General features: G+C 37.4%; 1 protein-coding gene across 4 annotated transcripts in view; it reads right to left on the bottom strand.

The window, feature by feature from the left end:
- Window positions 1-8178: 8178 nt before the first annotated feature.
- The window catches only part of PANK1 (pantothenate kinase 1), a 44413-nt gene continuing 28573 nt past the window's right edge, over window positions 8179-24018 (bottom strand). For 2 of the 4 annotated variants that reach the window (XM_058188252.1, XM_058188253.1), the window contains exons 3-7: window positions 22190-22443; window positions 18688-18864; window positions 16756-16879; window positions 11891-12016; window positions 8179-10464 (exon numbers count right to left, since the gene is read on the bottom strand). In XM_058188252.1, coding sequence (XP_058044235.1) covers window positions 10405-10464; window positions 11891-12016; window positions 16756-16879; window positions 18688-18864; window positions 22190-22443 — 741 coding nt within the window. In that variant the 3' untranslated portion in view covers window positions 8179-10404. Of the gene's footprint in view, window positions 10465-11890; window positions 12017-16755; window positions 16939-18687; window positions 18865-22182; window positions 22444-24018 lie in introns of those variants that run through there. The other 2 variants (XM_058188255.1, XM_058188254.1) reach the window with 2 other exon arrangements.

Here is a 24018-nt window from a genome sequence, read left to right on the forward strand (position 1 = left end):
ATAATTTTAATTCATAAAGCAGAAAAAGATTTTTATTTCATCAAATTTATTTAATTATTTACAAGAATTACATGGCTCTTTATCGCATACAATGATTCTAGACAGCTCAGAACAATCCATAAAACATAATTTTAAAAAAAGGTAGCCTTCCCCCAGGTACCAGACCGAACAGTCTCACAACTCAACCCCAAACTAGCCCCATGTTTGGGGGAAGAGCCAAGTATTCACAGCCCTCTGGAAGGCTGAAAGAGTGGACTACTGGGTTGACCACAGAGAAGGCAGGTGTCCAAGGTCCCATCAGGTGGCAACATTTAAGGAAGGGCACATAAAACATGCCTACTCTACGTAATAAAGTAGTAAAGATAGACAGGCAGTCTTGCAAGTAACTTGGCCCTATGCCAGGTAAGACTTTCAAAGGTGATAACCAGGCACCTTGAACTGCCATTAGAAAGTAGCTAGAAGCAAATGTAGCTGTAACAGTGGGGTTGCTTGGGTGAATCCTGTTCATGCTGCTACATTCTGACTACCCAAAAATAAGACCTAACCAGAAAATAAGCTCTAACCAGAAAATAAGCCCTAACCAGAAAATAAGCCCTAATGTGTCTTTTGGAACAAAAATTAATATAAGGCCTGGTCTTATTTTTGGGGAAACATGGTAGTTGCTGCTTCTGGCTGGTCTTCAAGGGAAGCCCCATGTAGTGTGTATTGTAGTAATCCGAATATTTGTGGGTATATAATCACTTTTAAATGTGCAACATAAAATTTACCTGGTTCTGATTTAGCCAGTCAAGTTACAGTAATCAAACTGAGTATATTTGTAATAGATATACCGTAATAAAAAGTATAATATGGAAAGCCTTCTTAATCATTCTAGAACATTTTATCAATCAAATGAATATGTAGTGACAAAAAAATTAAGCTAATTAATCAATGGCAGGACAATCATGAGATGCACGGTATATGATAATACACAAGAACCACTGTTTCTCAATGGAAGAAACGGCTTGAAGGGATGTTTTTGTGCAGAATTCCAGCAAAGCCAAACACCCCTTTCATGCATAGCCTTAATAATTAGAGAGCTGATTTGGTCTAGTGGTTAAGGCACCAGGCTAGAAACCAAGAGTTCTAGTCCTACCTTAGACATGAAAGCCTGATGGTGACTTTGGGCCAGTCAGTCTCTCTCAACCCAACTCACCTCACAGGGTGGCTGTTATTGGGGAAGTAAGAGGAAGGAGGAGTATTATGTACATTCAATTTTGCAGCTACGAAGATTGTTGGTTGTGCAGGCAGAGAGATAGCCAGGGAAATGACTGAAGTCTGGGAAAGGGGCCCCTTGTCAGTCAACAGGAGTGTTGATTTACCTCCAGCTTATCGGGTATTATTATTTTTTATTTGCATTTATATCCCGCCCTTCTCCGAAGACTCAGGGCGGCTTACACTATGTTAGCAATAGTCTTCATTCTATTTGTATATTTATATACAAAGTCAACTTATTGCCCCCAACAATCTGGGTCCTCATTTTACCTACCTTATAAAGGATGGAAGGCTGAGTCAACCTTGGGCCTGGTGGGACTTGAACTTGCAGTAATTGCAAGCAGCTGCTGTTAATAACAGACTGCATTAGCAGTCTGAGCCACAGAGGCCCATTTAAGAGCCGAGGACTTGGCAGCACAAGGAAACAACAGCCGATCGCCACCCATCAATACACCATCAATCAATAGGAAGGCACCACATAAATATGGTGCATAGAATAGTCCAAAGCACACACTCTGGTAGAGAGAATTTCCCTGAAGATGGGCTCCAGCACGAGTCCGAAAGCTCAGAAGACTATTTTATTTTTTATTTATTTATTTTATTAAATTTCTATACCGCCCTTCTCCCGAAGGACTCAGGGCGGTGTACAGCCAAAATAAAAACACAGAATATATACAATTAAAAGAATTTAAAATGAACTATTACTATACGGCCGATAATTAAAACATTTAAAAATTTAAAATATTATTAAAACCCCAATTTAAAATCAACTATTTATGCCAGTCCTGCTTGAATGAATAAATATGTTTTAAGCTCACGACTAAACCTCTGGTCCTAAATTGGATCTTGAAGTATTATGTATGTTCAGCATCTTGAGTTATTTATAAAAATATAATACAAGTAGTGGGACTGTTTGCTAAGCAACCGTTTGAAGTTACAGCAGAACCTTGAAAAGGCCAAGTATCTCTTGTCTTGGAAATGAGCACCATTTCCAAGTGGCCACAATTTATTCTCTCCCAAATTGGCACCCACTTCTGGGTCATAGCCAAGCAGCCTTCGCTATGTAGGAAGGCAGTGCAGTACAGTGGCTGCTTCCAGAAGATCCACCATAAAAGTTAAGTGGTTGATGGATGACAGGGTAGGGAAGAAGGCATGGGATGCATTGGGGTGGGAAGCAGGTCATTGGGGTTGGTACTCTGTGGGGCAGAGGGTGCCTCAAGGAGTGGAGGAGGCCTTGGGAGGCTCAGGTAAGGTGGACCTGGACCTGCACTGAGCTTTCCAGAGCCGTCCCATCCAAAGCAACCCATGATCCACTTTAGCGCATGCTATTAACCATATTGCAGAACATATAAAGCAGGGGTGTCAAATTCCAGGCCTGCAGGCTGGATCTAGCCCGCGGAGTGCTTAGATTTGGCCCATGGGGCCAGCCTGGAAATAGCAAAGGACCGGCCCATGGTGCTTGTAGCAAAAATGGCACAAGGGGGAGAGCACAGCGCCCCCCCCCATTTTCCGCCTGGATGGCCTCCTGCAACACTCTGCCGGCCAAAATGGAGCACGGGGGGACATGCATTGCCCCCGCACACCATTTTGGCTGGCAGGGTGCTGCAGGAGGCGTCTGTCCCATCTGCCATCCATCCTGTCTCTCTCCCTACCCTCGCCGGCCAACCTGCAGAGGACAACTACAATGCTGATCCGGCCCTCGAAAAAATCCAGTTTGACACCCCTGATATAGAGTAACAGTATTAGTAATCATCGAAGCAGTGTTGGAAATTGGGCCTCTGCTCTGAAGTAAATATCATTCAAAGACTGATTCAAAAATTCAAAACAAGCTTGGCAGAACATTTTGCTACCAAATATCGAAAGTTCACCCACAGCTAACTCAGCAAAAGCAGCAAAATTGGCAGTTGGAAATAAATAACGGCAGCAAATGCAGTTACCAAGATTAGTAAAAGTGAGCATGGAAAATAACAAAATCTAAATGTATAAAACAATTCACGAAATGGACTTTTATAAATGAGCTTCATTGTTTTCTAATTATCCAATTAATCTGGGGGGAAAAACTGATTATGACTTGGGGAGAATTTTACTATTTCAATTAGTTTACTAAACAGATTGTGCTAATTAATGCTCTTAAATCTTTTGAGGGTAATATTGCATGAGTTATTATTTATTTATTTATTTATTTATTTATTTATTTATTTATTTAGTCACAACAATATATGTAGGTATCATACAAAAGATTATATAGTATATAAACACATATATGAGTAAATATAAGGAGGTATAAGCATATATATAGGAAGAAGAAAAGAAAAACAATAGGACAGGAACGGTAGGCACGTTTGTGCGCTTATGCATGCCCCTTATGGTCGTCTTAGGAATGGGGTGAGGTCAACAGTAGAAAGTTTTTGGATAAAACTTTTAGGATTATGGGAAGAGACCACAGAGTCAGGTAACGTATTCGAAGATTATGTTGATGATTCTGTTACAGAAGTCATATTTTCTGCAATCTAGATTAAAGCGGTTGACATTAAGTTTAAATCTATTAGTTGCTCTAGTATTATTGCTTTAACAGGAAGGACATTACAATAAATGATTCTGTGAGTTAAGCTTAGGTCATGTTGAAGGCGACGGAGTTCCAAGTTATCTAAGCCTAGGATTTCAAGTCTGATTTCAAGTCTCATTATTCCATGAGCTATTAGCAGAGCAGGATCCTAGAGTTATATGGAAGACCTTTTTTTTCTATAGCACAGTGGGTACCTCTCCCACTAATTCTGGAGGGAGAGCTAGAAGGTCTTCTGATGTTGGCTTCTATGGGAGGAGAGGGGAAGAATACAGGATACCTGGTTGGCATATAAATGGGCTTCCTGAGAAACCTCTCTGCCTCTTTTCCCACCACCAGTGCCTTGATAAGCTTGATGTTTCTTCCTGCTGTAGAAGGCCCTTTACAACAAACAGAGTGTACTTTCTCTGCTGTCTCTCTTGCTACTTTTACCTTGTAGAACAGGGGCCTCCAACCTTAGCAACTTTAAGACTTGTGGACTCCAACTCCCAGAATTCCTCAGCCAGCTTTGCTGGCTGAGGGACTCTGGGAGTTGGAGTCCACAAGTCTTAAAGTTGCTAAGGTTGGAGACCCCTGCTGTAGAATATCATTCCGTATACCTCCACATTCCCATTAAACTAGCCTGCCTGCCTCTCAAAAAGCTTTAGAGACCGAGTTCCTCCCCCCCACTCAAGAATTGGATCTTATTGTATAGAGCTCCTCAAATCATCCAGATCATGGTTGTCCCAAAGGTGCTTTTTTCAAAAGGTAACTGGACTTTATTTTTCTTTGAAGACATTTTGCTTCTCATCCAAAAAAGCTTTTTCAGTTCTGTGTTGTTTCTCTGAATGTTTATATTTTATTATGTAGCTTTTATTGGTTTTTCCATTATGGACGATATATGTTGTCCCGAGTCTTGTGCTGAGGAGGGTGGCTATGTAAGTTGACTTGATTAAACACATACATAGCTTTCTTACCAGGAGATTCTGGTCTGAGACCTTGCACAACTGTCCCAATTTGGAGATAGGGTGGAGGCCTAATCCTTGTTGGGAACTATTTTCTTCTGCCAAATAATGTTTTGGCTCAAGTCATAAAAATTATCATAAGGTGTTTTTGTAAAGGAGGAAATGGACAACCATGTAGCAACCTGATGGTCATTTCCTAGGAGAGATAGATGTGTTCGTAATATTTTATAAAAAACCTGAGCCGATTCAGACAGACGTATGTATATCTGTCTGAAGCTCTGACAGCAAAAACTAAGAACTAGTAAATCATGAAGTGAAGTCTGTGATCAAAATGGCCCCGATTAACAATGATAGGAAAAATGTGTGTGTGTTTATATTCTCTGGAGAAAAGGATATTGCTAAAGCAAAAATAAAACAAACTGCATTTGTAAGGCTTTCCAATGCAAAATTTACATGAGCAGCATGCAGATTAAAAACATTTCCAATACCTAAATATGTTTAACAGAAACGAACACAATATATCCCAGGAGGAAACAAACATGCCCAAACTGAACAAATACCGATCAGTGGTGGGTTGCTCCCGGTTTGGTCCGGTTTTTGTCAACCAGTAGTAAAACCGGCGGGAGAGTCCACCCACCCACCCGGATGTCATCATTGACTATCTGCACATGCGCAGAAGTATGCACATGCACACCAGTGAAGTGCGCATGTGCGCGCGATCCCGTTGTGAACCGGTACTAAAGGTAAGTAGAACCCACCCAATACCGATGTGCACACCAAAAGTTATCTCAGAGCTTGGGGGGGAAACCACGTTTTCAGAAATCATTTAAAGGCTTACAAAATCAGGCCAGCCTGAACCTTGGGGGAAATCCAGAGGGCAAGAGCCACAACAGAGAAGATATGCCTCCTAGGTTCATCAGATGTCATTACTTTATTGGAGATAAAGGGATAAACCTAGCCACTAGGGGCCAATCAATTAATAAATTTCCATCGAGCAATGCTAACTCTTAATTTTACTGGATCTTTGGTGATTAATAAAAAAGCTGAAGACTTAGAGATGGGTTTATAGAAAATGGGGTGAGGTATGGAATGGAAGTATTTGGTTGCCTTGTAAAAGGCAGCAATAAGCTGTTAATGTTGAATATACTTTTGAGGGGTGAAGGAGAACTTTCCTATATTTTCTTTTCCCCCCCGCTTTTTGTTAAGGAGGGGATTCTTACTTCAGCAGCACTTATTTTTTTGGATGCAGAGAAAGCCTTTGATCGATTGCATTGGGATTTCTTATTTAAATTAATAGAGAAAATGCAATTTGGAGATTGTTTTGTTAGAATAATTAAAGCGATTTATGGAGAGCAAACAGCTCAGATTATAATAAATGGTAGTTTGACAGAAGTTATTAAGATTGCGAAAGGAACGAGACAGGGATGTCCCTTATCACCACTATTGTTTGTTTTGACTCTGGAACCATTATTAGATAAAATCGAGAATTAATGAAAATAGAGGAATTAAGATTAGACAATATGAGTACAAAGTTAGAGCTTTTGCAGATGATGTAGTGGTTACTTTAACAAATCCTATAAATTCAAGTAGATTTTTGTTGGAAGTAATTGATAAATATGGAAAGGTATCAGGATTTAAAATAAATCAGAATAAAACAAAAGTGATAATTAAAAATATGTCTATACAACAGAAACAAAAACTAGAGGAAATGACAGGATTTGAGGTAGTAAAAAAGGTTAAATACTTAGGGGTTTATATTAGCTCATCGAACAAGAAACTTTATAAGAATAATTATGACTTGCTATGGCAAAAGTTCAGAATGATATGAGTGTCTGGAAAAATTGCAGTTATCGCTATTGGGAAGGATTGCGGCTATTAAAATGAATGTGTTACCTAGATTTTGTTTCTGTTCCAGATGATACCAATAATTAAAAGGATAAAAATTTGGAAGATTGGCAGATTGGGATTAATAAATTTATATGGCAGGGTAAAAGGCGAGGTTAAAATGAAAATAATACAGGACTCACGGGAAAGAGGTGGTTTAAGAATGCCTAACTTTAAACTATATTATGAAGCAGTAACCCTTTCAGTAATAAGTGACTGGTTTAACTTAACAGAGGAAAGAATTTTGAATATAGAAGGTTATGACTTGTTATATGGATGGCATGCGTATTTATTTTATGGAAAAAGTGGATAGGGCTTTTAAGAATCATGTGTTGAGAAGTGCTCTTTATGGTCTGGAAAAATATTCCTATAAATTAGATTACAAGATTCCTATATGGGCGAGCCCTAGACATGCAATAGAGAATATAAATATAGAACAAAAACACGAAATGATTACTTATAAAGAACTTTTGTATGCTGAAGGAGGTAGATTGCAATTAAAATCATTACAGGTATTAAAATGAAGAAGGAGGAATTATACTTGGTTTCAATATGGGCAAATAAGTGCTAGATGGAAAGAAGATCAAAAATTGGTATAATGCAAAGGAGGAAAATTTAATAAAGCAAATTAGAAATCAGACCCAGGAGCATATAAAGAGATTGTATAATGTGTTGCTTGAAATAGATTCGGAAAAGGATTTGGTAAAGGATTGTATGATAAAATGGGCACAGAATATTCAGGAACCAATAATGTTGGAAACATGGGAGAAAATTTGGGTTAGAAATGTTAAGTTTACACAAGCACAGAATTTAAGGAAAATTTTTATAAGATGTTTTATAGATGGCATTTAGATCCCAAAAAATTATCATGTATGTATCCTAATATCCAAGCGAAATGTTGGAGGTGTGATTGTGATGATGCTACATATTTTCATATTTGGTGGACTTGCAAGAAAATTAAGGTCTTTTGGATAAGAATTTGGTGGATTATTCAAAATGTACTGAAGAAGAAGATAAAGTTCCTGCCACAATTTTTCCTTTTGGGAATTATAACGGATTGTACAGGGATTGAGACTAAATTGATTCTGAATTTAATAACAGCAGCAAGACTGTTGATTGGACAATACTGGAAGAAAGAAGAGATACCTACAATAGAAGAATGGATATTGAAAGTTATTAATTTGGCTGAGATGGCTAAAATCTCAGCTTTTAAAAGACAATACGCAGGAAAGATATTTAATTGAATGGAAAAATGGATTGATTATCTACAAAACAGATATCAGATTAAGAAATATCAGATTGCCTTTGAATAATTAGAAAGTTATTTTATGTAATGGGAGGGTTGGGAGATGAAAAGCTTTGGATGTGGTTATTTGGATTGGAAGGAAAATTTTATTCTATGTTTGGTTTATGTATAACAATACCTTGTGATTGACCGGGAAGCCGGGGGAGGAGGGGAAGGGGTTTTGGGAGGAGGGGAAAAAGGGGGGGAAATGTCTTTGTTTTTTTTAAAACTCTTTCAATAAAAAAAAAAAGGAGGGGATTCTTCACTTTCTAAATATTTCATTTTTTAAATATATTTTTGTAGTAGGTTTTTGCCTTATCTGTTTAATATAATCCTTCATAAAATTATACAAAAAGCAATGTTAACTCTTAGTGGCTACATAGATAGATCTTCTCCAGGATGATCTGTCTCCGAACTTCCCCTTCACGTCTTCCAAAGGTGTATCCCTCATCACTATACAGGTAGTTCTCGACTTACAACCACAACTGAGCCCAAAGATTTTGTGGCTAAGACAGTTGTTGAATGAGTTTTGCCCAATTTTACAACCATAAATTCTTATCATAATTAAGTGAATCACTGCAGTTGTTAAATTAGTTAAGCCACGACTGTTAAGTGAATTTAGTTTTGCCACTGACTTTGCTTGTCAAGTCACAAAAGGTAATTATGTGACACACACACCCAGACACTGCAATCATCAAAAATACATGCCAGTTACCAAGTGTCTGAATTTTGATCACCTGACCACAGGGATATTGCAGTGTAAAAAATGATCATAAATCACTTTTTTCAGTCCCATTGTAACTTCAGTCACTAAATGAATAGTCGTTAAGTTGAGGACTACCTATAATTAAGTCTATGCACTTTGCTTAATTTGAAGCTTGGTTATTTGTGCCTTGAGTGAAAACTCTGTATTGCTTTGATTAGTTTGTTTTCTTGTCTATATCACTAGAATTCTCAGGAATTTCTCCAACACCAATATTTAAAAGCGTAATTACTCTTTCTACTTAAGGCCACAAATACACCACAAATCACAGTAATAATGTACTTTTATTCCAGCCAGATAAGCGAATGTATTTTAATGTATTGAAAGGTAAAGAAATCAAATATCTATTCCAAACAATCCAATTTACTAGAGGATATTTACTCAGTAAAACTATATTCTCCCTTAATGGCCTTTTTAGAATGTGATAGCAGAACAAAAAATAGAGATTAATACAGTAAATAATACCGTGTTTATAATTTTAATACAACCAATCATTGGCTAATTTCAGTGTGGCTTTTTAACAAAAAAATGACATGTCTGACATTTTAAATATATTTAAAATGTAGCATAACAAGTCTCCCCAATGTGTGTATTTATTTACCATAAAAATTGCTGTTCTTCAAAGTTGACTTCTCACAAATGAAGATGAAGTAAGCCTCTTTCTGGATTGTTACAGTATATGATAGTAACTTTTTTTTAATTTTCTTTTGAAATAAAAAAGATTTACAGAGACAGCAGTTAGAATATGCAATCCAGGGGTATTATATCCACTGGAGAAAGATCATTCAATGACACAACATGTTTAAATACCTCATCCAGAAGCATCCATTACAAGTTGCAATGACATTAAAAGGAAGACAGATGGGTCATGAAGTCACTGTACTAATGAAGGGCTTATGCAATGACATGATGCATTTGCACAAGTTGCATAATTTGTGTGATATCATCACACACGTGTCATTTACTGCCCTTCCAGACAACTCTGACGTTTCTTTTATTCAATAATCACATGTATTTGGCTAAGAGAACCAGAAATAAGGATTTTCAAACTACAGTGAATAAGTACTGAATTTTCACAAGATGTAAATATAAGAAAAATTGAGGTATTCTCTTTCTTTTCAGTAGATTTGATGACACATCTAAAAGTACTATTTACTACTGCTGACATGAACAGCTAAACAAAGGTAGTTACTTTATGAAGGAGATGAACATAGTTTAATAGAATGAAGGCAGCAAGATTCATTATTTTAGTGTTCACACTAAATGCCAGCTTTGCAGTTTCATTTGAAACCAACAGCGATCATGAAACGTCATGAAAGATTAAAAAAAAATCTCCTAGAGCGATTACTAAACGAATCATTATCACACTAGATCAGTAAACCCCAGAAGAAAATAACAATAATAATAATAATACCAGTGTCTTATAATTTAGGTCCTTTTTCTACTCGGTGCCTTTTTAGACACAATCCATAAAAATTGGCCACACTGCACATTTATCTTAAAAATGTTGTATCCCCATAAAAATGCCTGGTACAAAGTCTGAAGTTAACGTCCATCCCTAAATTTAAAAGATCAGCTAAAATAAGTTTAAATTATTACAGTATTTACAAATCCAGCAGGTAGAACAGCCATCATGACTTTTTTCCCATCTTTCTAGCAGCTGTCATCCTTCAAGCAGCTTTGACGGCTCCCTCAGCTTCTAGAAGCTTCCTCATTTATCATCAGTCATTTTGAGCAGTTCTAGAAGAGCCCCCACAGCACCAAAATAACCCTTCAAAATGATTGAAAAGGAGGAGTTAGCAAAAACAAATCCAAACTAAATTATTGCAATATTTAACAAATTTAACACTGGGAGTATTTTTTTAAGGCTGTAAAAGAAAATACAGAAAATCAGAGACAAAAGTATTAGCATTGGCTAATTTGTATACATTCAGCTATTTAGTAAATATTAGATGTGACAAATAGCTATACAAAACCCAAAGGGGCTATTCTTAAAAAAAAAATCCCCTCTTATTTTTAACGGAAATCTTAGTTGAGTCATTAAAAGATTTCAGAAATCATATTTTTTAGCAAATTTGCTGCCGGTGACTTTTACAACCCAAAACAGCAACACAAGCTTGTTCCCAAGTTTAACATGTAGCAAAAGATAATCTTCTCCAGAATAATTCAAGCAGGAAAAAAAAGTGTGTGTGGTAAAGCTAAAATTCCCCATATACCCTAGGGCTGTGCAAAATCATTCAGAAGGTCATTTTGTGGGTCTGCTGAGGAGATCACTATCAAAGCAATGCATCCCCTCAAGGGCTTAGCAAGGCTGTTCCACACTGAGCTTGCACAAAACACACTTCTGCCAAGACGGCTACACAATGTCATCTGTGCATGATTCTGCATAGAATCTAGTACAAACAAGCTGCTGCTATCTATATAGTACAGGATATATCAAGGATTACTCTGATAAGGACTTTTAACAGAATTCAGTTACTGATTTATTTCTGAAATGTGTTGGCCACCCATCTCATGTCAATGTAACTCTGGGCGGCTTACCATTTTAAACAAAGGGAAGGTAGAAAATTAGCAATGCAATCCTACCCATCCACTCAGAAGTCCCACAGAATGAAAAGGGGCTTGTTATTTAAAACAAGCAGATTAATTGCAGCCTCCTTACTGCTTTCTGATAGGAATTTGTTTCTATAGTCTCTATTGGATCAAATCCTCTTTCATCAGCAGTAGGATCCAATGAGATGAAGTCTCGTGTTCTTTCTTGTCTAATATTCCTAGATGCCCTCACAACTTTATTAACGCAGTTATGTTTTAGTAAACATATGCAGATATGTCTTATGCAGATATTGCATTATAGAACACATTGGTTTGTTTTCCCATTCATGATTTAGAGCAGGGCTGGGGAATGATGGCCCTTTTATGACTTGTGGACTTCAACTCCCAGATTTCCTAAGCCAGCTATGCTGGCTCGAATTCTGGGAATTGAAGTCCACAAGTCATAAAGAGGCCATTGTTCCCCACCTCTGATTTAGAGTGAAAACGACCAATAATGATAGCTATGACAGGAATCCATTGATGCTGTAAGCAGCCCAGAGTTGCCTTGCAGTGAGATGGGAGGAAAAAAAACCTTCATAAATAAATAAATAAATTCATTACCATATTAACAAAATATAATGCTTTCTTTTTTTAATGGTTTTTACCTCATGTTCCAAAAAGAGAGCTTTGAGTTGTCCCTTTGACCAATAGTCCATGGCATAGGCTAGCACCTTCATGGCGACCGTGTTGATTCTCAGGAAGTTGCCTACAAACACCACTCGATCAATATTCTGTAAAATTTAAGTAAAACAAGTGAATTATGTGCAGTGAAAAGGATCTTATTTTCAACCCTATACATTCAAAAATGTTCAACCGTGCTTAAAGTTGCCATATTCCTTTGGTGTTTTGGACAGTAAGACCTCAGGCGGACAACCCAAAATGGATGAACTCAGTTATATAACACAACTGATCCTAAATAACATTTTTCTGCAAACCAAGCAACAGGAAAAAGAAATGTCTACAGTTACAATATTTTGCTTTTTCAAATTTATTGAAGACTTCATTCCATTCACTGACACGTTGCAAATACTTTATTTACTATCACATAATCTTACCTATTTCTTTTTTTTAAAAAAGCAATCTCTATAGATTATGAAAATAATCTCTAGCATATCAATGAACTGTAAAGAATAATTATTCAGGATTAACAGCACTTCTTTCTATATAACCATATATGGGCTGATTATTTTTTCATAAATGTTCTGCTATAGGTTCTCTGGAAAGGATTCTGGCCATGTATATCCAGGAAGCACTTAATTTTAATTCGTAAATATAGTGGGTCATCTAAATAATACGTAATTTAGCTCATTCTAGAGAAATGTTTATTTCTCTAGAACAAACAAATAAAAATAAAATAACTATTCTTTTAGTCATATCTGTGCTGATGAAATGGGAGAAGGAGTTAAGAGTCTTGGTAGTCTGGTCTCAATGAAGGGGGGAGTCAGTAAAGAAGACATGACTCCTTCTCCCTCAAATCCCTTGGATCCTTATCTGGTTGTTCTCCAGAGACTGCATTTAGTCCAGTTAGATTCTTGTAAACGGGCAAGTAGCAATAAATACGCTTCTCTGATCAGTTTGCTGTGTCTTTCTGTTTCTTGCACCTGACAGCTAAAGTACTGAAGTAATGCATTTCTCCAGGTATTAAAGAAATGTTTATAAACATCGTGTGAAGGTCTGAGTTTACCAAGCCACAGAGTCTTCGTGCAATCCATTCAAACTGTCTAGAGATAATTTTGTTCTCATCATGGAAGATTAAAGTTAATTTTGTTGCTGGCAGTGATGCTAATCGCTGAAACGACCAGAAAATGTCTGACAGTAAAGAAAGGAAAATCCAGGCATTTACTAGCATTTCAATATACTACCACCACACATACACACAAAACCCTATGCTAGCCTTCCTCTCTATGCGTCTTCCAGATTTCAAGACTCCCAATTATCCATATTCTCCTCTGCAATTGGCCATTAGAATTGAGGAATTCTGAAAGTGTCACAGGTTGGAGTAGACTGCCTAGAAATTAGTTCCATCCAGTAGTGGGTTTCAATTTTCTTTGCTACCAGTTCGCTATTGGCAGTGCGTGGCGCTTCTGCATGACCTCCGGGCGGGTGGGCAGACTCCCACCGCTGCTACTAGTTCGCCCGAACTGGGGCAAACCGGTAGCAACCCACCACTGGTTCCATCGCCACCCATGGCAAGGATATGAATTTGTACAGCAAAAAGCAAAGGGGGGAAAAAGACAGTCAAGTCCACATTCTGGACAGAGAAGACCGCTGGTTTGAAAGAGGAGTCAAAGAGACCATCTACATTAAGACTGAACACTCTTCTCTCAATAGAGGGGTAAGGATACGACACCACCTTTCTCCTGTTTACAACACAGTCCTTTCAGCAGTTCCAAGAAGGTTCTACATCCATTTGCACTGTTCAGGTGATTCTAAGGGCACAAATGAACATGCAAGTAGCCTCAACGGCTCTCAGAAAGAGCACTAAAGACCAGATGATTGCAAGGAAAATAAATCCTTCCACCATTTAGTCAGAACTGTAGAAGCTTTTTGGATAAGAAGCAAAATGTCTTCAAGGAAAAACGAAGTCCAGTTGCCTTGTGAAAAAGCACCTTTTGTGATCATCACTATTTACTCTTGTGTATTTTACTTATCAAAACTCTCTTTATTCGCTTCTGCTTCTATAATAAGCTATTCTGACGTTCACCAACATTTTGAGAGAATAATTCACTACCAACTGCAGTGAAATCCTTATTTTGATAATATTTTTTCACCTTTAAAGAAGGAAAAATTAATTATCACTCAAGCTTGTAGCTAAACAAGCATCAGCTCCTTTTAGTAATTACTGCAAGTTATTTTTGCTCTGAAATGTTGGAAGTGCTAACATGACAAAGCTTAGTGTTAATCATGCATATTTTAAGCTTGTCTTTCTTGTCAACCAAGTGGGTCTCTGTGAGCCAGTTTAATTAAACTGGTTTAAATTTTTAATTTCTATAAATACAGAAAAAATACTGTTTCAGATTGCGTTAAATAAGAAAGTTATTACTAATATTTCTGAACATTTTAGTACTATACATTAAGAAATCAGTCACCATTTTTGGTCTAATGAGTCTAATTAAGTATTTACTAGGTGGATTCATTATTTGGATGCACAAGAAAAACAACTGCAACATGCAAGACAGTGCCTTTGAGTTCAGACCACAGTTGAAGTTTCTTGAACTGAAATTAACTATGGAATTAAGATGCTGCACAGAAAGGTTCTCACAATTTTCAGTTATGGACTCCAACTATGTACTGTAAGGTCTCCCAATATTTTTGGAAAATCAGTGCTCAAGCCACGTGCTCATTTGCACTCTCTTCCATTATTTTATACAGTCTCACTTTAATCACCAAATCAAATCAATCACAGACCATCATAAGAACAAGCTACTGTCTGCCACAACTACAAAATCAGCAAAATTCCATCTCACCTACAAAACCAGAAACTATTCTTTGAAAAGGCTCCCAATTTGCTAACCTGAGTATTATATTAAATTTCTCATGGATTATTATGCAAGCAGCTGCAAATTGTTAGACCAGAACTCAAAGGCCAAAATTCAAAAGACTGTATTAAACGAGAAAAAAATCTCATGAATTCCAGACTTTTGCAAACATTTGCTGGGATTCACAGATCATCAGAACGCAGAATTGCAGTCAATTTGTTGCTGCCGGAACAGAAATTAGTAACAGAAATATATAAATATAGAAATATATAATTTGTTTGAAATATAAAGAATCCCATTCACATATGTTCCCGCAAGCCTTCATTAACAATAATCAACTTTCAAAGCTACAGAGGTTATATTAAGAGTTCTCCCTAGGTCTCTTTATATTTATAAAGCTGTGTTGCTATTGCAGTTAACTCTCTATGCTTTGATAGCCCTGTACAATGCTGCTTGAACTCCATGCCACAAGGCAACACTGTAAAGAAGCTGAAAGCAAAGAGGAAGTTCAGGACCACTTATTATTGCAGAGGCTTCCACTGATATTCCTATGTAAAATATTCAGGAATATTAAAAGCTTATGGTCACCAATACATAGAAGCAACTGAAACAGGTCCTCGGTTTGATATACTAATGTCTTACACTTGCATTTCACCTAATCTATTCAGTCACTGAACTATTTGACAACATGCCAGTATTTTCCTTCCTCTTGTCATATATTCTCTTACTATCTTTGACCTGAAACATGGCATAGAGGTAATATATTGAACCTGCACGCTGCCAGGTTTTACCAGTGGGTACAAGATAAGTTGCTATTGTAGACAGTATCTGTTTTAGGTTTAGGTTTTAGGGATAGATTATGCCAAGGCCAATTTCCTTGAAGAGCTATTGGCCTTTATAGCTGAAGCCCCCACATCCAAGTTCAACATTCTAGCAACGATACCACATTTATAACGGATGCTAGTGATATCTCTGAGGAGAAAACCAGGCTCCAATTTCTTCTCTCCTGCAGATATCATCAGACTCCTGGGGATATTTTTCTACTTGCATTTTTACGTGCTTTCGAAACTGCTAGGTTGGCAGAAACTGGGACAAGTAACAGGAGTTCATCCCATTACACGGCAGTACTAGGGATTCAAACCGCCGAGCTGCCGACCTTTCAATCGACAAGCTCAACGTCCTAGCCCCTGAGCCATCGCGTCCCTTCTAAGGGATGCGGTGATATAGTCATGATATAGTCATGATCAAATCAGGTTATATCACTATCATATAAACAGGTATTCTTCTAGATTTAAAAGATTTTGTAGTTTTTTCCTCTGCTATGGCTAAAATACAAATTGAAAGTATATAGCTCTTGCTAATCGTTGCTATGGCTCTGCCACTAAAACAAAGTTTCCAAAATGTAGATTAAAAATAATTCAGACCAAACAACATATGCAAATCATACTGAATATGTTGCCTCAATAATGACCCAATGTTACCATTAAGTTAATAGGGTCCATATGCTTTCAGTGTAAATATTGGAAGCTTCAAATTAAACAGCACATCTGAAAAGTATATCTTGAGCAAAGCCAGAATCCCACTTACAGGCTCAAAGAAGTCTCAGAAATAGTGATCGTTCTACTTAAATGAAGTTCTTAACAACTTAACAAAGACACACTATCTATAAAAAAGTATCATTTTAGTCTTTTTTTTAAAAAAGAAAAACAGTAGAGCCAGTTCATATCTTGGAATAATATATTTTAAAGTGGGGGTATCCAGTCTTGGCTACTTTAAGGCTTGTGAACTTCCAACTCTCAAGAATTCCTCAGCCAGACATGCTGACTGAGGAATTCTAGGAGTTGAAGGCCACAAGTCTTAAAGTTGCCAAGGTTGGAGACCCCTGCTTTAAAGGATTGTTCAATATTTTCATTGGTAAGAGAAGGTATATAAACCAGTAACCCCAATCTTCTTAATAACCCCAAAACAGCTTGCTATTAAAATGATCTCACCTCATTCAAGGCGCACATCCGAGCAATGGAGCCAATGTTATTGGTGATGGTGACTAACGTTGCTCTTGCCAGATCCTCTTTGCTGATTGTCTCTCGCTTTTCTTTGCTCATCATGTTGCCGAAACTGTGTGATAATACTAGAGGATGTGATCTTTCTTATATTTTTCAGAAAGGCCAAGGTTTCTAAAAATATGTTTTAAAGAATTTGTCTGGGATATACAGAGTCATTCATTCAGGAAGCAAAACACACGCTCACATACAAATATAGAGAACTGATCAATTCCAATTATAGCTAATCCTGTCATTAAATATAACTTTATCAAGCATATAAAAGTTACCACAGAAGAAATCTACATTGCTTTTGTAAAACTGACTCCTGGCTCGCTAACCTTCTAGTGTTCTTAGAGACGAACTTTTAAAAAGGATATTGTAAAATAATAGAGAATACAGAAAAGTCAAAAGGATCTAGGATTTAAAGAGCATAAAATAAGGAATGCTTACAACATGTGGAGTTTTCAGTTTAAGAAAAAAAATTATTCAACAGAGGACCAAGACAGAATGAAAGCAACATGGGAAATATTCCCAGAATACAGAACTTGGGGCCATCCAGGTTGTGATTTTTAAAAAGTATTACTTTACATGGTGCATTGTCAAGTTTTGAAATGTACTATTGTAAGATACAATGATGGCCACTAATCTGACTGGTTTTAAAGAGAATTGGATTAACTTTTGTAGGATATAGTTCTTGGTCACAATTATCTTGCTTTTATTCTTTTAAAACCAATAGGGCCATTGTACTAGGTGAGTCTTGGCTCTGATCCAGCATATTTCTTACATTCTTATGAACAAATGTGGGTGAAGTCTGTTTATTCCAGTCCTCTCAGATAAAGCTAAGCTATATCAGGTTTATTGTACACAGATTGAGTTCCTAAATCACATAACAGTAATCATGATTAAGCTGTAGGGAGCATGATAGCTAAATAAATAAATATGGAAACTGGGTGTGCCAGATCTACAGTAAATCATTCTTGCAGTTTGGCAATTAATTTGAGCAATAGCATTGATAAATTGAATTGTGCATAATACAATTTACTAGGTATTTTCAGGATGTTGGTTGATTTTTCTGATTTTATTTTACAATGTGAAATCCCATTATATTTCATTTTATATTTATCAATCCTGATGACAGAAATTAATTATCCGTAGAACATCTAGGGCAGTCCTGTCAAATTACCATCCCGTGGGCCGGATACAGCCCACAGACACCACGCGCACCTCAGCTCCGCAAAGGCAAAAAAAGTCACAATACGTCACAATCTGGTCCACAACGCAATCCAGTTTGACATCCCTGATGTAGAGCTTTAAAATGCTTGCTTGTAACTTCTAGAGCAGGGCTCTCCAACCTTGGCCACTTTAAGCCTGGCGGACTTCAACTCCCAGAATTCTAGCCAGCAAGGAGTTGAAGTCTGAGAGCTTCGGTGGCTGTGGAATTCTGGGAGTTGAAGTCCATCAGGCTTAAAGTGGCCAAGGTTGGAGACCCCGGTTCTAGAGTATGCTGCAAAATCTAGTATTTTACTGGAGGTTTAGAATGCACAAAATGCAATTGAAGCATTGAAAAATTATCCCCCAATCCACAAAATCCCATTTTCCTTCTCCATGTGGCCTTGCCCACTTTGTCATCATCTTGTTATTCACCGCAACCTTCCGTGTCAAACCACTCACTGCTGTAACAAAGAAGTTTAGCCATCAGGCTGCAAAACACTTCCTATCCCTGTTAACAAGACAATAACAGCTGATTGTCATTGCTGCAGTTGACTAACATGGAATGGATGGGGATGGTAGTTAGAGTAGCATGAAGCAATATGCTATTGTTGAATAATACCCGTATAAATAGAAGGTCCAAAATTTGCATTGTGATTTGTCCATGCATACCTTGATGCAACAGCAGATCCTTGAAGACCAAACCGTTCATAATCTCCTCCATAAATATCCTTCACGAGCTTATCAACATTGGTGCTGTCTCCTTTAGCTGCCATTTCTAGAGCTTCCTCAAAGGTCTCGCAGCCAGTCAGCAAACAACACAGACCCAGGAATGTACCACCACCAAGACTAGAAAGGAAAAAATATTGTTTCATATGCTTGACAAGAGTTGGGGTTTCTCTGTTCCTATTACTGCAACAATCCTTCTGGCGGAAGGAGAGAACAATGTTATACATTTTGGGAGGGAGAAGCCCTATTTCTTAAGTCTAAATAAGTGAAAACAGCCTATTGTAGGCATGCAATTAAACCCAAAGCAGTAAATTTGATCTCTAGTTTGGGCCAACTCCTGTCAGTTGTATCAGCATTTCCTATGGAAAAGATTATGGATATCATGATCTGGAACATCTAAAAAACACCTGACTAGATTAGCATTAGATGAGAAAAACCAAAGCAAGCTCTGGACCAAATGGACTCTGACCATTTCTTTTGCAGAACCATTAAAAGGTGGTTCTTCCACTTCCTATTTCAAAACTAATCAAAATTGGTTTTTATATTTTTCTCCTTCCATGCCTCAGCTTAAAGTTCAGATCACACAAGAAGCTCTAATCACTTTCTAATTCATAGTAGAACTTTTCCATCGCTTCTTGGAGATCATACATATACAACTCATTTAGTGATCACAACTGGGTCACTAGATGGAACATTACAGTTTTACTTCAGCTGACCTTTGAAAGCTGAAGTAAAATTGTAATGAGCCACAGTGGCGCAGTGGTTAGAATGCAGTACTGCAGGCTACTTTTGCTGACTGCTGTCTGCCTGCAATTTGGCAGTTCAAATCTCACCAGGCTGAAAGTTGACTCAGCCTTCCATCCCTCTGAGGTGGGTAAGATGAGGATCCAAATTGTTGGGGGCAATAGGCTGACTCTGTAAACCACTTAGAGAGGGCTGTAAAGCACTATAAAATAGTATATAACTCTAAGTCCTATTGCTTTATTTTACAGAACTGAGAGTCCTAAATGTGAGAACTGGTCATAAAGTTGCTTCTTTCAGCACTGGTATACAGTCGTGCCTTGATACTCAACTGCTTTGAAACTCATCGAATTTGGTACTCAATGCATTTTGACACAAACATTTCATCCTAGCATTCATTGTTTGTGTGGTACTCACTGGCTCAGACTGGTAAGGCAGTCTGTTATTAACAGCAGCTGCTTGCAATTATTGCAGGTTCAAGCCCCACCAGGCCCAAGGTTGACTCAGCCTTCCATCCTTTATAAGGTAGGTAAAATGAGGACCCAGATTGTTGGGGGGCAATAAGTTGACTTTGTATATAGTATACAAATGGATGAAGACTATTGCTTAACACAATGTAAGCCGCCCTGAGTCTTCGGAGAAGGGCGGGATATAAATGCAAATAATAAAAAAATAAAAAAATAAGCTAGAACTTGTCGGTGTTAGCTGCCTTGAGACTCACTACATTATTCCTTATGGGAAAAAATTGTTTGGTACTCATCATGACTGCTGGAACCAAAAACAATTTTTGTTTTTGGTTCCTGGAGGAACGATGAGTACCAAAACATTATGCCTCCCAGAACCAATTAACAATGAGTACTGAGGTACCACTGTATGGCTTACTGCTATTAATTCCTGCAGTGTTATGATTTATAGTAAAGATAGACACCCATGTCCTTCATGCAGTCCCCAATACTTTTTTCCTCCCTTCATTTTGCAGCCTCTAATTGTACTGCCTATCTTAGAAACAAAACAATAAAAATAAAATCCTAATAGCATACTGGGATGCTAAAGGGAAAGCAATGCTGTTACCACATGCCTCCCACCGACCCGTACGCTCTCACAGAGAGGGACTTCTCAGGGTGCCGTCCGCCAAGCAATGTCGGCTGGCGGCCCCCAGGGGAAGGTCCTTCTCTGTGGGGGCTCCCACACTCTGGAACGAACTTCCCCCGGGTTTACGCCAAATACCTGACCTTCGGACATTCCGTCGCGAACTGAAGACACATCTTTTTATTCGCGCGGGGCTGTCTTAAATTGAATTTTATCAAATTTTTAAAATTCTTATTAACTAATTTTAAATGGGGTTTTAGCTCATTGTATATTTTAATTTTCAGGCCAATTTTAAAATAAGTTTTTTAATTGCATTTTAAATTATATATTGTACTGTCTGTTTTATTTTTGCCTGTACACCGCCCTGAGTCCTTCGGGAGAAGGGCGGTATAGAAATCAAATAAATAAATAAATAAATAAAATAAGCTTTGGAGAAAGGAGAAGAGCAACGCAGTCATTCAATTTGTGTGATACAGGCTAATAACAATTAACAGCAAACTGAATTTGGCACTGCAGACATAATTAAAATCACCCATCTGGATTTAAGATTACATATGAAAAAAGATTATTTCTTTTTTACTATTATTCCAATGAAGGATTACAATAAACAGGTAAAGAGGTATACAGCATCATAAAAGTTGGAAAGTTGGACCACTGGGTCTGATGGAATCTCTTCTTTTAGATTAGTCTGAATACTGGTACTACTTATAATTTTACAGGTTTTGAATAAAAATAATTTAAAATAAAATTATTTGGCTCCTAGCCGTTTGATTCTGTTCCCTATCAACCTCATTCTCTAATTTTAAAGACCTTTATTTTTACTTGTTTTATAAAGCATCTACTCAGAATATACAGACAAGGGAAGAAAACAAGTTTGAAATTTGGGGAGAATATATTTTTCAGGGACTGAGTATGAAAGTATAACATGTTGTTGATTTCAGTGATTTTTGGAATTTGGGGTGTGTGTGTGTGTGCATGTGTGTGTGATATTTCTCTAAAGGTTTTGTTTAATTGTATTAGCTAACAGTTCTGGGGTCTTAACCCAAATAGTTGATTATTTCATTTATCCCACAAAAATACCTTTTCTTTAATATCCATGTATTGTTTTTTGTTTTTTGTACTTTCTTTTATTATAAGTTGCCCAGAGTGGCTGTATTAGTGAGATGAGTTGCACACAAATTCAACAAATAAATAATAAATATGAATATTGTTGTTCATCGTGCCAAAGCCACACCCAAAATGCAAATCTTTAAGATTCAGCTACTGTTTTGTAGGATCCCAATTCCCCACTGAAGAACGAGCTGAGAGTGGTTTCATCAGGGAAAAGTCATTTTAGGAAGATAGTATATTCACCTGGTCCAGAGGTGGGCTTCAGCAGGTTCTGACCAATTCTGGAGAACCAGTAGCGGAAATTTTAAGTAGTTTGGAGAACTGGTAGTAAAAATTCTGACTGGCCCCGCCCCCATCTATTCTCTGCTTCCCAGGTCCCAGCTGATTGGGAGGAAATGGGGATTTTGCAGTATCCTTCCCCTGCCACACCACCGAGACACGCCACACCCATTAAGCCACGCCCACAGAACCGGGAGTAAAAAAAAATTTGAAACCCACCACTGACCTGGTCCCTGTAACTCTCTTATAGTTGTCTTTGGAATACACTGCTAAGATGCTGACTCCAGAGCCTATGTTAACTAGCAACATGGGAAAGGGGTTATCAAGGCAGTAAGGCTTTTTCTGACACCGGTCAGGGGCTGAGGGGTTTTCAAAATAATAGCATTCGGGCTGGCCGTTGAAGCCGACAGAATCCACATACAGAAGACCTTGGATCAGGCAGTCCAACTCGTCTAGCTTATGAAGCTGGAGGTCAGCAATCTGGAAGAGAAGTTAATAAATGAACATTCGTTGACGCAGCAGAAAAAATCTGCAGAAAGTTGAAAACATAATAGGGTTGAAGACTTTGTCCTATTTGAATTACCCAATAGATCAACACCCTAAGTACTAAATAATTATTTACACAGGAAGTGTCAAGCCAAATATGCAGTCTGCCTGACAACAAGTGTCAGTTTACCTTGTCAGGATGTGTTATGTTTCTGAGAATTAGGAGAAAAGATTTCTTTGGTATTATTTTTTGATGAGGTCTCACTATTTGGGTCACAGTAGAACAAAAAAATCAAAGCTGTTTTGAAAGAAGGATCATACAGGTAGTCCTCGACTTACGGTCACAATTGAGCCCAGAATTCATGTTGCTAACAGAGAAATTTTGTTGAAGTGAGTTTTGTCCCATTTTATGCCTTTTCTTGTGACATTTGTGAAGCGAATCGCTGCAATTCTTAAATTAGTAACACGGTTGTTAAGTGAATCTGGCTTCCACATTGACTTTGCTTGTCAGAAGGTCGCCAAAATTGGTCGCATGACCCTGGGGCACTGAAATCGTCATAATTGTGAATCAGTTGTCAAGCATCCAAATGTAAGTCACATGACCATGAGGATGCTGCAACAGTCATAAGTGTGAAAAATGGTCGTAAGTCACTGTTTTCAGTGCTGTTGTAATTTCAGTCACTAAATGAACTGTTGTAAGTCAAGGACTACCTGTACTCCTCTTTTTCAAGTTTTAACTATGATCAATCATTTCAAAAAAAAAAAACTTACCCGACATGTTTTGCAAGTAGTGATGCGATTTTTTTTTTAAAAAAAATATGCGTATTATAGAAATATCCGCAAATCATTCTTAGAAACAGACAGTTGCAACATGCAGTTGCGGTTAACTTCAGCTGTCTGTTAAACGTGAAAACCTAATCAAATTTTGCAATTTGTTGTTGCGCAACAATTTATTTTCAACATAGCTACAGCTAACAACATTTCAGGAAGCTCTGTTATAATCCTCCAGGGTGATTTCATCAAATGAAACCATTTTTTTTCAAATTTTGATTTATTTATTTTTTAAGGGCTATAAAATCGAAAAGATATCTAATTCTTTTATATGCTAAATTCAATATCTGGTTAATGGGTTATATAGTCAAGTTCACCATTTACCTAATGACCTGTGTTAGAAACATGGCATTTCTAAATACAAGTTATACTGAGAAACAAAAGGACTTACCAGTCTTGATTGGAATATTATGATTAGATGAAGGTTATACTTCAAAAATAATTTAAACCAATGAATAAAATAGCAAGAGATACAATTGGTTTGTTTTCAGATTCCTGTGCTTTTTTCTCACCCCTTACATCTTATACAGATAGTCCTCGATTTACAACAGTTCATGTAGTGACCGTTCAAAGTTACAACAGCACTGAAAACAGTAACTTAGGACGAGTTTTGACCTTTCCAGCATTCCCATGATCACATGATCAAAATTCAGATGCTTGGCAACTAGTTCATATCTTTGACCGTTGTTGTATTCCCGGGGTCATGTGATCCGCTTTTGCGACCTTCTGACAAGCAAA

This window comes from Ahaetulla prasina, chromosome 6 (assembly GCF_028640845.1).
Source record: "Ahaetulla prasina isolate Xishuangbanna chromosome 6, ASM2864084v1, whole genome shotgun sequence".
Lineage (NCBI taxonomy): Eukaryota > Metazoa > Chordata > Lepidosauria > Squamata > Colubridae > Ahaetulla > Ahaetulla prasina.